The 14,281-nt window shown below is 39.9% G+C and overlaps 1 protein-coding gene across 2 annotated transcripts in view; it reads right to left on the reverse strand.

Moving 5' to 3' along the window:
* Positions 1 to 14,281, reverse strand: part of RFTN1 (raftlin, lipid raft linker 1) — a 462,134-nt gene that overhangs the window by 43,412 nt on the left and 404,441 nt on the right. For both annotated transcript variants that reach the window (XM_077268863.1, XM_077268864.1), the window contains one exon: positions 8,163 to 8,278. In XM_077268863.1, the coding sequence (XP_077124978.1) occupies positions 8,163 to 8,278 (116 nt within the window). The remainder of the gene's footprint in view (positions 1 to 8,162; positions 8,279 to 14,281) is intronic.

The following is a 14,281-nucleotide window of genomic DNA, read 5'->3' on the forward strand; positions in this document are numbered from 1 at the left end:
AAAATAAAAAATATTTTTTTTTTCCACAAAAAAGATTTTTTAGCCCCCAAGTTTTTATTTTCACAAGGGAACAAGAGAAATTAGACCCCAAGAGTTGTTGTCCAATTTGTCCTGAGTACACTGATACCCCATGTGTGGGGGGGACCACTGTTTGGGTGCACGGCAGAGCTCGGAAGGGAAGGAGCGCCGTTTTGGAATGCAGACTTTGATAGAATGGTCTGCGGGCGTTATGTTGCATTTGCAGAGCCCCTGATGTGCCTAAACAGTAGAAACCCCCCACAAGTGACCCCATTTTGGAAACTAGGCCCCCCAGGGAACTTATCTAGATGTGTGGTGAGAACTCTGAATGCCCAAGTGCTTCACAGAAGTTTATAATGCAGAGTCGTGAAAATAAAAATAAAATTTTTTTTCCACAAAAAAGATTTTTGAGCCCCCAAATTTTTATTTTGACAAGGGTAACAAGAGAAATTGGACCCCAAAAGTTGTTGTCCAATTTATCCTGAGTATGCTGATGCCCCATATGTGGGGGTAAACCACTGTTTGGGTGCACGGCAGAGCTCGGAAGGGAGGGAGCACCATTTGACTTTTTGAGTGCAAAATTGGCTGTGGCGTTTAGAGACCCCCTGATGTACCTAAACAGTGGAAACCCCCCAAATCTAACTCCAACCCTAACCCCAACACACCCCTAAGGCTTCTTTCACACTTCAGTTGTTTGGCGTCAGTCAGCTCCGACATAGTGACGGATCCGTCACAATTGTTGAGAAAACGGTATTAACGGATCCGTTTTTTTGACGGATCCGTTACTTGGGGGTTGTCTGGGAAAAGTATCTACTTTTTGGAGCATGCGCAATTGAAAAAGCGGATTGGGGCGACGGATCCGCCGAAATGACGGTAACAACGGATCCGTCGACCATAGGCGGCCATTCTATGGAATGACGAACGCGACGGATCCGTCGCGAACCGCCATTTTGGCGCAGACAAAAAACGTTACAATGGCCGTCAATGTCTAGATGACGTCCGCCAAATCTCGACGGATCCGTCACATGGCGGATGGAACGGACGACCATCCGCCACAATCCGTCGCTAATGCATGTCTATGGGAAAATAGCGGAACCACCAAAAAAAATGGCGGATCCGCTATTTGATGAAAATGGCGGTTTCAGACTGACGCCGAAAGACTGAAGTGTGAAAGAGGCCTAACCCTAATGCCAACCCGATCCATAATCCTAATCACAACCCTAAGGATAATCGCAACCCTAACCTCAAAACAACCATAACCCTAATCAGAACCCTAAATCCAACACACCCCTAATCCTAATCTCAACCCTAACCTCAAACCTAACCCTAATCCCAATACACCCCTAATCCCAACCCTACCCTTAACCCTAATCCCAAACCTAACCGTAATCCCAAACGTAACCCTAATGCCAACCCTAATCCAAACCCTAATCCCAACCCTAACCCTAACTTTAGCCGCAACCCTAGTCCTAACTTTAGCCCCAATTCTAACTATAGCCCTAACTTTAGCCCCAACCCTAACCCTAACCCTAAATTTAGCCCCAGCCCTAACCCTAAATTTAGCCCCAACCCTAACCCTAAATTTAGCTCCAACCCTAACCCTAAATTTAGCCCCAACCCTAGCCCTAACCCTAACCCTAGCCCTAACCCTAACCCTAGCCCTAGCCCTAACCCTAATTTTAGCCCCAACTCATCTCTCCTGCCGGCCGGCAGATGGCAGCAGAGAGCGGGCGCATGCGCCCGCCATTTTCTTTCTATAGGAAGAAGCCGGCCGGCAGGAGAAGACACAGGAGGACCCAGGGACACCGGTAAGTATGATAGGGTCCCCGAATCCCCCTATTTCTCTGTCCTCTGATGTGCGATCACATCAGAGGACAGAGAATTACACATCACTTTTTTTTTTTTTTTTGCGGTCGCCGGTAAACAGTTAATTACCGGCGATCGCAAAACAGGGGTCGGTAAAAACCGACCCCGATCATGTTCTTTGGGGTTTAATTAACGGCGCTGTGGTTTAAGTACCCTTAGCGGCCACCGTTAAAAGGCGTATCGGCGGTTGTTAAGGGGTTAAACATGCCCTAAAAACACATCTCTTTAGGCCAGCCTACTGCATCACTTCACTAATCTAACTATTCTCAGCTTTCCCTTTATATATTTTCCTTATAACCTGGTCCTATTATCTGTTTTAACACCCTCAACATGCTCAATAGCACTTTGCATCTGGACATATACAGGCTGATGGCCGGCTCATGCGGCTTCACATGTATACCCTTACGATAAAGATGGCTGGACAATACACTATAGACACTTTTTATCTTGTGTCGCCCTATTTCCTCATAGATCATAAGCTTGCTGACAGGGTTCTCTCTCCTCTTGTTTGAATTGGTGAATTAATCTGTAATGTCTTTTTTTTTGTACATGTCCTCTCTGAATTATAAAGTGCTGTAGAATATGTTGGCGCTATGTAAATAAAATTATATCAGAACATATACACACAACAGTAAGGCCATGGTACCAAGTAGCATAAATGATAAAGTTTTTTCACGCTGAATATTTTTGCACAGAAAATCTGCATGAAAACTGAAGCCCATTGTGAATTTAATCCCTTTATGACCTTGTGATTTTCTGGGGTTTTTTTTCGTTTGATTTTTTTCCTTTAATTCTTCCAAAAGCCATGACTTTTTTTTATTTTTCCAATTTTATAGCTGTATGAGGAATTGTTCTTTGTGGGACAAGTTGTACTTTTGAATGACACCATTTATTTTATCATGCGATGCAGTGGTAAGTGCGGAAAAAAAATTCCAAGTGCTTTGAAATTGCAAAAAAAAAGTCCGATTCCACAATTGTTTTTTTATTTACCATGTTCACTATATGGTAAAACTAACTGGGCAATGTGATTCTCCAGGTGAGTATGAGTACGCAGATACCAAACATGTATAGTTTTTTTTTTTATGCAAGTCGTGAAAAGAACTTCAGACTTTTGTACTAAAAAAATTTTGTGCTTATGTCGCCAGAATACATGTAAAAAAAGTAACATTTTAATGTTTCCACACATGGGAACATGGCCTAAGGCAATGTTTCCCAAACTCCAGTTCTCACGACCCTCAACAAATCATGTTTTCCAGATTTCCTTAGCATTGCACAGGTGAGAGAAACTGTGGCAGATACTGATGCCTTAATAAAAGTGATGAGCGAACGTGCTCGGTTCTGGTGTTAACCGAGCATGCTCAGGTGCTAACCGAGTGTCTTTGGCGTGCTGGAAAAATATGCCTGAGTCCCTGCGGTTGAATGTCGATAACCGCAACACATACACGGCTTGCCTGTTTGTTAGCAACACCTTATCCGAGCACGTTCCCTCATTACTACATAATAATAATTCGATCACCTGTGCAATACTAAGGAAATACTGAAAACAAGATGTATTAGGGGCCGTGAGGACTGGAGTTTAATTACTGACCAAAGGTGTGACATGCTGGAAACGGCCACATGTAAGTTTATATCACAATTAGTGAAAGAATGAAAACGGATCCTTCTGCAGAATATGGAAAAGGACATTTTTAAACTTGGCTCAGAAAGTTAAATGACTATATACTTTAGATGTTGAACGCGGAATTTATCATTAAATTTTGTATGTTGTGATAATTTGTTTGCAATTCATGAAAATAATCCCTCCTCAAATTAAAGTTACATATTATTAAAAAAAAAATTATATTCTCTGAGCATTTTACAATCAGACCTTGGGGTGAATATGATACGTCGACCACTCGTGGAAAGTTTGTCAACTGTCCAGAATGTTTTTTCACATTACGGTTTTTAAATTGGTGATGTCTTTCCTACATGGCATTGAATTTAACCCCTTAGTGACAGAGCCAATTTGGTACTTAATGACCAAGCAAATTTTTACAATTATGACCACTGTCACTTTATGAAGTTACAATTCTGGAACGCTTCAATGTATCCCACTGATTCTGAGAATGTTTTTTCGTGACATATTGTACTCACATTTCTTCAATATGAGTTGTGTTTATTTATGAAAAAATGGAAATTTGGCAAAAATGTTGAAAATTTTGCAATTTTCAAACTTTTCATGTGTGTGCCCTTAAACCAGAGTGTTGTCACACAAAATAGTTAATAAATAACATTTACCACATGTCTAATTTACATCAGCACAATTTTGGAAACATAATTGTTTTTTGTTAGGACGTTATAAGGGTTAAAAGTTGACCCAATTTTCCAACAAAATTTACAAAACCATTTTTTTTTAGGGACCACCGCACATTTGAAGTGAATTTGGGGGGTCAATATAATAGAAAATATGCAAAAGTTACATCAATCTAAAAACTGCGCCCCTCAAGGTGCGCAAAATCACATTCAAGAAATGTATTGACCCTTCAGGTGCTTCACGAGAACTAAAGCAATATGGAAGGAAAAAATTAACATTTTACTTTTTTCAAATTTTTTTTACTTTGGAACCAAATTTTTTCTATTTTTACAAGGGTATCAGGAGACAACGGACCACAAAATTTGCTGTGCAATTTCTCCTGAGTACGCTGATACCCTGGATGTGGGGCAAAGCCACTGGCATGGCATGGCTCAGAAGGGAGGGAGCGCCATTTAACTTTTTTAATGGAAAATTGGCTGGAATCAATAGTGGGTGGCATGCCACGTTTGGAGACCCCCTGATGTACCTAAACACTGGAAACTCCCCAATTCTAACTCCAACCCTAACACAGCCCTAATCCCAACCCTAACCCCAACACACCCCTAACCACAAGCTTAACCTATAACCCTTAACACAACCCTAACCCTAGCTCTATCCCCAACCCTAACCCTAGCCCAACCCTAACCCTAGCCACATCCCAACCCTAACCCTAGCTCTAACCCCAACCCTAACCCCAACTATAACCCTAGCCCAACCCTAACCATAGCCCAACCCTGACTCTAGCCCCAACCCTAACCCTAGCCCAACCCTAACCCTAGCTCTAACCCTAGCTCTAACCCCAACTTTAGCCCCAACTCTAACCCTAACGGAAAAATGGAAATAAATACTTTTTTATTTTATTATTTTTACTTAATTAAGGGGGTGATAATGGGGAGTCTGATTTACTATTTACTAATAGGAAAAATCTCCTATTGATGCTGAGTGCCGGCCTGCAGATCTCGGCATGCTCCCGCCATTTTCTTCCTGGAAGATGTCGAGGGCTGGGAGATATCGCAGGTACCGGGGGGCTCAGGGGACCCAATTTATCTCTCCTCTGGTGTGATAGATCATATCATAGGAGAGAAATAAATAGGAAATCAGACATTTTTTTGCGGTCGCCGCTATTCCGTGAATAATGGTGATTGCAACACTGGGGTCAGTAAAAACCAACCCAAATCATGTTCACTGGGGTCTCAGCTAACCTCGGTAGCTCAGAAACTGGAGATTTTCTGACGTTGGGGGGTGCTTTCCACTTATTTCTCAACGCCATTATAAAGCCGTGCTGAGGTTTAAGTACCCTTAATTGCTACCGTTTAAAAGGCGTATTAGAGGTCATTAAGGGGTTAAACATGCACCAGCAAACTGCCCAAACTTCTGCTTTTATAAAGTTGGTTACACTTGGTGATAAACAATTACTCAAGGGCATTTGATTAGCACTAGCAGCACCTGTCTGCTACTTACTGTCTTATTTCCTATTGAAGTAGTAAAGATGGACTTCAGTTTTCATACAATTTTGCATTTTGACCCACTTTTTGTTAAATGAATAACACCATGATGTAATTTCTCGCACAGTGTTGTTCATCTGAGGTTGTATTTACCTAATTTTGAAACCTTCTAAGGGCCAGATGCATTTTTATTTATTATGTCCAGAAATGTAAAAGCACAGCATTCACTGTGTACTTAGTTTTTATAATGACTATATATAGAGCATAATTTGAAAAAAAAAAGTAAAAATACTCTTAGTAAAACAATAAAATAAAACACTATTACAATAAATATGGATGGTTATTTTTTCTAACCCTGTAGCTATCAGAAAATAACAGACAGCAGAAATCTCAGAACTTCTTGTTATGTAGACCAGACCACACCATAATGAAATGAAACTGCACTTATCTAATTGATTAAGATATTTTTCATGCTTTTAGGTTGTGACCTACATTCCAACTAATAATGTACATGCAAATTCACTGCTTAATGAAAACATTACGTGAGGTTACACTGAAGCACTAATTTGTAGTTCATGCCTTTGACTTTTCATGTCACCACGTTGTAAAAGACCAGAAAAGAACTTCTGGAATTTCAGCATTAGTAGGTCGTAGTTTTGAACTTATATGAGCAGATTTTTCTGTCTTCTGTCTTTTTTCCAATACTGCACACTAGTCATCCAAAACGTTCTTTTCTTTTCAGTTTTCTCAGAGTATGTGCACATAATCGGGCATTGGGAGTGCTTTGGACGCAGCGCATGTCCGCTGCATCCAAAGCGTTGACGGCTATTGGATGCAGGTGAATCCACATGTGCTCATTGAACCGTGCGTATTCACCACATCCAATACATTGTACAGGTGAAATTTATCTTGTGAAGGCTCACGTCTCCGCAAGCTAAATAGACATGCTGCTGTCTGGAGAGATGCACCTCATGTCCGTCTCCGCAGGGAAGCCACGATCATCTCTGGACGCATAGTGGGCATGGGATTTCTTGAAATCCCATCCACTATGCTGTAATAACTGGACGCTGCAGGCTGGACGCTGCACAAGTACATAGCATCCAACTCGCAGCGTTTACTGATCGTGTGCACCTACTCCTATTACTCTTCTAATTTTCTCAGATTTTTATCCTACTCTTCTTCCATTCCCTCAGCATATAAACTGCTGAGCCTTCTCCCCATCTTGTTATCATGATTACAGTGATTACTTCAAAGGGCTCCACATATTCTGGGTTTATCGGGCTCACAATTTATCCTTTCAAAAGCTACCATTAGCAAGTACATGTCCAGGCCCATCTGAAGTTTGTTAGAGAGCATTTGGATTATCTAGAAGAGTATTGGGAGAATGTTCTATGGTCTGATGAAACCAAAGTAGAACTGATTGGTAGAAACAAAACTTGTCGTGCTTGGAGGAGACAGAATGCTGAGTTGCATCCAAAGAACACCTACTGTGAAGTATGGGGGTGGCAACATCATGCTTTGGGGCTGTTTCTCTGCAAAGGGACCAGGACGACTGTACATGTACGTGTATATGAAAGAATGAATGAGGCCATGTATCGTGAGATTTTGTGTGCAAACCTCCTTCATTCAGCAAGGGCATTGAAGATGAAACATGGATGGGTCTTTCAGCATGATAATGATCCCAAGCACACCGCCAGGGCAATGAAGGAGTGGCTTTGTAAGAAGCATATGAAGGTCCTGGAGTAGCCTAGCCAGTCTCCAGATCTCAACCCCCTAGAAAACCTTTGGAGGGAGTTGAAAGTTCGTGTTGCCCAGCGACAGACCCGAAACATCACTGCTTTAGAGGAGATCTGCATGGATGAATGGGCCAACATACCACCAACACTGTGTGCCAACCTTCTGAAGACTTACAGAAAACGTCTGACCTCTGTCATTGCCAACAAAGGATATATAACAAAATATTGAGATGAACTTTTGTAATGACCAAATACTTATTTTCCAACATAATTTGACAAGGTGATTTTCTGGATTTGTTACCTCATTTTGGTCTACCTATGATGTCAATTACAGGCCTCTCTCATTTTTTTAAGTGAGAGAACTAGCACAATTCGTGGCTAACTAAATACTTTTTTCCCCACCGTAGATAGATATTAGATAGATAGATAGATAGATAGATAGATAGATACAGACAGTGGGGGAAATTAGTATGTGCTTGACAACAAGGGCTTTGCCACCAAGTCTTGTTTGCCAGAGGGATCAAATACTTATTTCTCACTGTATACATAAATATAATTTATACAATGTAATTTTCTGGATTTTATTTTTGATACTCTGTCTCTTGATGTTAAAATTAACTTACCCTTAAAATTATAGACTGTCCATGTCTTTGTCAGTGGGCAAACTTACAAAATCAGCAAGGGATCAAATACTTATTTCCCCCACTGTAGATAATTACTTTTTATTAGAAAGAAAATATACTTGGTCATTAGACAGAAACTAACCTCAATAATGGTGCACTGCTCCACAACGATGGCATCGTAACGTTTTACAGTCTTTGGATCTTGCTCTGGAAAGTCTTCAAAAATAAATACACCATCTGTAAATTCTGATGAAATATCTGTGGAGTGAAAAAACTAATGGTTACATGCTCAGAACATCATCTATAGTTACCGTATTTATTTTTTTAAGTTCCGTATTTTCCAGCGTATGAGACGACTTTTTAACCCCTGAAAATCATCTCAAAAGTCAGGGGTCGTCTTATACGCCCGGTACAGTGTGTGCAGGGAGCGGTCCTGTATGGTTCCCAGGGTCTGAAGGAGAGGAGACTCTCCTTCAGGCCCTGGGATCCATATTCATGTAAAAAAAAGAATAAAAATAAAAAATATGGGATATACTCACCCTCCGATGGCCCCCGGCTCTCAGCGACCAGTCACGCGACGTCATCGAAGGTCCTTCACTCACTGCATCCTTAGGAACGGAGGCCGCCGCTTGCACCGCTGAGAGCAGGGGGCCATCGGAGGGTGAGCATATCCCATATTTTTTATTTTTATTCTTTTTTTTTACATGAATATGGATCCCAGGGCCTGAAGGAGCGTCTCCTCTCCTCCAGACCCTGGGAACCATCCGCACTGCACACGCCGTATAAGATGACTGGGCGTATAAGATGACCCCCGTCTTATACGGCGAGTATATCCCAAACTCCATATTTTATATGGAAAAGTTGGGGGTCGTCTTATACGCCCAGTCGTCTTATAAACCAGAAAATACGGTACATGATTTTCCACAGTTTATGTATCCTGTATTGGATATAAACACCTGTACAATAAGAATGCATTAATATCAGACAGTCAAAAAAATATTATTTTAAATTGATTTGTAAGTGCACAGATCACTTGCTTTATTTTACAGCTATAATATGAGCTTCACAAAATTTTACAGGTCACTTGGTTGTGAGTCTTGTTCAATTAATTTGAATGGTGCTGAGCTGCAATAATGTAAATTAACATTAAATGTATATTTCGTGGAAAATCTTAAAGGGAACCTGTCAACAGTTTTTTGCTATGTAATCTGAAAGCACCATGAAGTTGGGGCAAAGTTCATGGCTCCAGAGATGTGTCACTTACTAGGCTGCATTTTGCTGTTTTAATACAATCAGTGTTTTAATCAGCAGGAGATTATCACTACAGGACAAGCTGCCACATGTCTCCTAGTCCGACCCCGCCCCCAGCACTGATTAGCAGCTTTCTGTTAATATACATTGCATGCAAAAGCTGCCAATCAGTGCTGTGGGTGGGGTTATAGAGAGCTCAACATTCTGAGCTCTGTTAGATTTGCAGCTGAGAAAACTGTGATTCTATCACAACTGCTGCATCCAGTAAACTAAGTGATTTACAGCTGGATTCAGGATATCTGTCCCCATGATATGCACTGTCAGAATGCACAGCAAAAAACGTGTGGATAGATTCACTTTAACCACTTAAAGTAGACTTGTCACTATTTTTTTACTATTTTATTTCTATTGCTCCCCTGAGTAGTTTTTTTTTTATTTGGTTTTGTTTATGTTTTTTTTTAATTCTTCACACAATTCCAGAGATATAAACCGTTTTGTTTAGTGTACTCAATATGCTAATTTTTATGGTCTTTGTACTTCTCACCGGGTAATTATGCCTAGCAGCCTAAAGAGGTCACCAGAATCCTATGAGCAATAGATAAAGACCATCAAATCTAGAGTATAGGGGGATTTAAAAAGAGGCTCATATCTATTTAAAATTAAAAAAAAAGAATGCTCAGCAACAGCAGGATTAAAATAAAAGCAAAAACTGGCCACTTTTGACTTGTTGACAGGTGTTTGTTAACCATGGGGGGACATAGTATGTATGGAGATCTTACTTAAAGGGGTTGACCGGTCTAAAATGACAAGTCTGCTGTCACTCTATGTTTATATGACTAAGGAAATCTAAAAAGCAGGAAAAACAAAATGTCAATCTGAACAGAGAATGCAGCAGGAGGTAAATATAGGGTGACCATATGTGTATAATCACTTTTCAGTCTCAAGTTTATAAAGTTGCCCTGTCTTCACAGAAAAAGTCCCATTACAGGGCAGTCGCCTTCTGTAACTAGGGAAAGCATATATTATAGTGAAATGTATCCTGAAGACCATCTCTTTGAGACTACATCTATGTAGAATAGATCTTTGTGACAGAATTTCCATCATGTACCATGCATACTGACGATCTTCATTCCGAGATCTTATACCTTAAGAAGTCAATTGTTGCTGCAATTTTGGTATTTTTAACTGTATATATTAAAATGAAACCAATACATCAGTGATGAACCTTCTTTTAGTACAATTTGCATTTTTTAAGGGATATAAATGGGATTTATTTTATTTTTTTTACTATTAAGAATTATAGTTTGCATAACTAAACAGCCAAGTAAACACCATCTAATATACTACATCTCTTTATACCGAAACATACCAAATGACTTGAATAGTGTACTTATTAAATAACTTATTGCAAGTAAACCCATACGTAATAAAAATGACTAAACCTAAAATATTTCCAGTATTCAGGGAATAAAATATGTAACGTTTACCCTACATCATTCTAGACATAAAAGACAATACTGCACCACCATCATGAAAAATAAAAACTCAAATTAAACTTTAACAACATTATAAAGCAAAAAATGCAAATGACTGCATATTTTATAGTTCAAAATAATACAGATACATAATTTCAGCACTTAAAAATGGCAAATACTCCCGGGGTCCTTAAACTCGCATAAGAATAGACTTGGCTAATGATGCAGATTTATTACTGAAAGTAACAAAATGGAAAACCTCAGTAATAGCTGTGAATGCCAGAAAGCAGTAGCGGATGTACAGTGAATTTATGTGGCTTGGAATGTCATGATTTACATTATATTAATATCTACCATGAAGGCCATTGCATGAGTTCTTTGTGAGCTGCTTCAGAAATTAATCTTCATGTGCAAGTGTATAATCTGTAGTGAGTGACATTAATTTCCTCAAATTACCAAGATAATTGGGCTTTAGAGATTTTTATTGGACAGCCGGACCTACTATTCTAAGTGCAATGATTATAATTTGCACTGTTCGCCGTTTCAATGTGCAGCATGACTTCCAATCAATAAATCGAGCATAAGGCCATGTTCACAAGGAAGCATTTTGATCAGAATTTTCCATCAGTATTTCCAAGACAAAATCAGGAGTGGAGCAAATGAACAAATGTGAAGCATACAGTCTAGATTACGTGAAGTAATTATCCCCCTCTACTCCTCTTTGGTCAGCCCTCATCTGGAATACTGTGTCCAGTTCTGGGCGTCACATTTTAAAAAAGACATCGAAGTACTGGAGCAAGTTCAGAGAAGAGCTACTAGGATGGTGAGCGGACTGCAAAGTATGTCCTGTGAGGAACAGTTAAAGGATCTGGGAATGCTTAGCTTGCAAAAAAGAAGGCTAAGATGAGACTTTAGGCTATGTTCACACGTTGCGGTTTTTGCTGCGGATCCGCAGCGGTTTTGACGCTGCGGATCCGCAGCAGTTTTCCATGCGGTGTACAGTACAATGTTACCCTATGGAAAACAAAAACCGCAGTGCACATGCTGCGGAAAAATCCGCGCGGAAACGCTGCGGATTAAAAGAAGTAGCATGTCACTTCTTTGTGCGGATTCCGCAGCGGTTTTCAACAAGCACCAATAGGAAAGTGCAGTTGAAAACCCGCAGAGGAATCCGCAGAAGAAACCGCGTGAAAATCCACATTGAAAACCGCAGTGGTTTTGCACTGCGGATTTTCCAAATCCGCAGCAGAATCCGCAAAGTGTGCACATACCCTAATAGTGGTCTCCAAATATCTGAAGGGATGTCACAGTGTAGAGGGATCATCATTATTCTTATTTGCACACGGAAACACGAGAAGCAATGGAATAAAACCGAAAGGAGAAGATACAGATTAGATATTAGAAAAAAAAATGTTGACAGTGATGGTGATCAATGAGTGGAACAGGCTGCCAAGAGAGGTGGTGAGTTCTCCTTCAATGGAAGTCTTCAAATAGAGGCTAGACACACATCTGTCTGAGATGGTTTAGTGAATCCTGTATTGAGCAGGGGGTTGGACACGATGATCCTGGAGGTCCCTCCTAACTCTAACATTCTATGATTCTATGAAATACAGAAAAGTATAACAAAAACACTACCTTTTTTGCAGTTTTTAATTGACCCCTGATTTTGGCTTGAAAGTATTGATGGAAAATACCAATCAAATACTGACATGGGAATGTGGCCTTACGTTGTGCTATGGCTAACAAGTATCAGACAGATCTGAAGCTTAAAGTGATACTCCATGCAAAACCTCAAATTGTGTCTTGTGGTTTCAAACCTGTCCAAAGGCCCCGATACACATAAATCTAAAGTTTAGCAAACCCACCCATATTAGTGGATTTTATGAGAGGCTAATGTACATGGGGTCCTCTCGATTCTCCCGACAGATAATATCTGGGTGGAGAAGGATCTGGCCATTGTAATTTCAAAGGTTGATACTCTTGTTTGGCGGCGAGACAAGCAGCTGTAAGAGGAGTCAGGCTGCAACTCTCACGTACAAACCACTTGACTGAGCTGACTATTCCTGTGTAAGGAAGAGTCAAGAGATATAACTGTAGGCCAAACAATCTTTCAGTCAACAGCTGTCTAATGTGCGAGGGGGCCTTCAGTCTTATTTTGAATATAAAGGTAGCTGACTACAAAGTACCAGGTCCATGATCAACCTATGATACTGCATAGGAGAAATTCCTTCAGGTAGACCAACTCACAAACTAGTGTTGGGTGTATTTTCTTTGCGGACTTCAAGGTGGCTAAGGTTTTAGCTGAAGTCTCAGCACTGCATATATCCAAAAAGTTGGACTCAAGATCGGAAAGTATTTAGGATAAGGGTGTGGAGTCTTACATTGCAGGACAGATGCTCAATTTTCATTTTTTTTGCCTGTATCAGAAAAAGCCACGTAAAAAAATGTGTGTGTTTAAAGCTTTTTTATGTGTGCTTTTTGTTATTCAATGACTAAATTTGGAGCTTTTTTCAACCTCAAGAACGAAAGGCAACCCTTAAGGGAAACCATGCCTATAGTTGTTTCTTCTTCCACACTGAAAAAAAGTATGTGACTCAGTGCTCCGCCTTGTAATTTAAAAAAGCAGCATTGTTAAATTCTCCCTTTTTTTAGAAAAAAAAAGTTGATGGTTGTAAAATAAAGTATTGGTTACTGGTAGTCACAGACTACAGTTGATGTAGAGCCATTTCTTACCCACAGGTTTGATGACAATGTAGCAGTGTCCAAACCATGACATCAGAGAACAGGAGCATTTTATGGGCAATTTTCTGCTTCAGAAAGGAGCTTGTACTTGCTATAAAAGAGTCAATTCATTGAAGATATATAGTGTGCACATGAAAACTATAAGGGTTACCGTACATGTGCAACTCAAAACTAAAGCACAAAGACATGAAAACCTTGAGGTCACTATAAGTATGTATGTATCACTTCTTCATTCCACTTGTAGAAAGCAGGGTAACCAATAGCATCCCGGTGCGGTGGGATGAAAGGAAGCAGAAAATAAAAAAATCTGAATTAAAGTATTGTTGTCTTAAAAAAAGGGTCTTTTCATATTATATTTAATGCATCCACTACCACTGGTGTACAGCATTGATGAAGATGAAACTAGTACATCAATATATCAATATTTGGCTACAAGGAGTATGAAAATAAATTAATTTACAGAGGACTTGTCACCTCCTGTCCTCGGAGTAAGTATATACTTTTATATGCATGAACTAGCAATTCTGCAGCCTCCTTTCTATCCATTCTGCATGGTGATGTGCTGTTACTCTGATGTTACTTTTGTAAATACATAAAAAAACAAATGAATGTTACTATTCCACTTATCAATTTGTGTGTGTCCTCATACAGGTGAATTTTGCCACAGATTTCACCCACTGCAATGGATTTTGATGCAGATTGTCAATCTAGTTTCACAGCTTTCATTCACGTCTGTTTTTTTGCCAACCAAATGTTTGCAAAAAGAATAATAAAATATATATCAGCTTTTGAA

The sequence above is a fragment of the Ranitomeya variabilis genome, chromosome 6 (genome assembly GCF_051348905.1).
Source record: "Ranitomeya variabilis isolate aRanVar5 chromosome 6, aRanVar5.hap1, whole genome shotgun sequence".
Lineage (NCBI taxonomy): Eukaryota > Metazoa > Chordata > Amphibia > Anura > Dendrobatidae > Ranitomeya > Ranitomeya variabilis.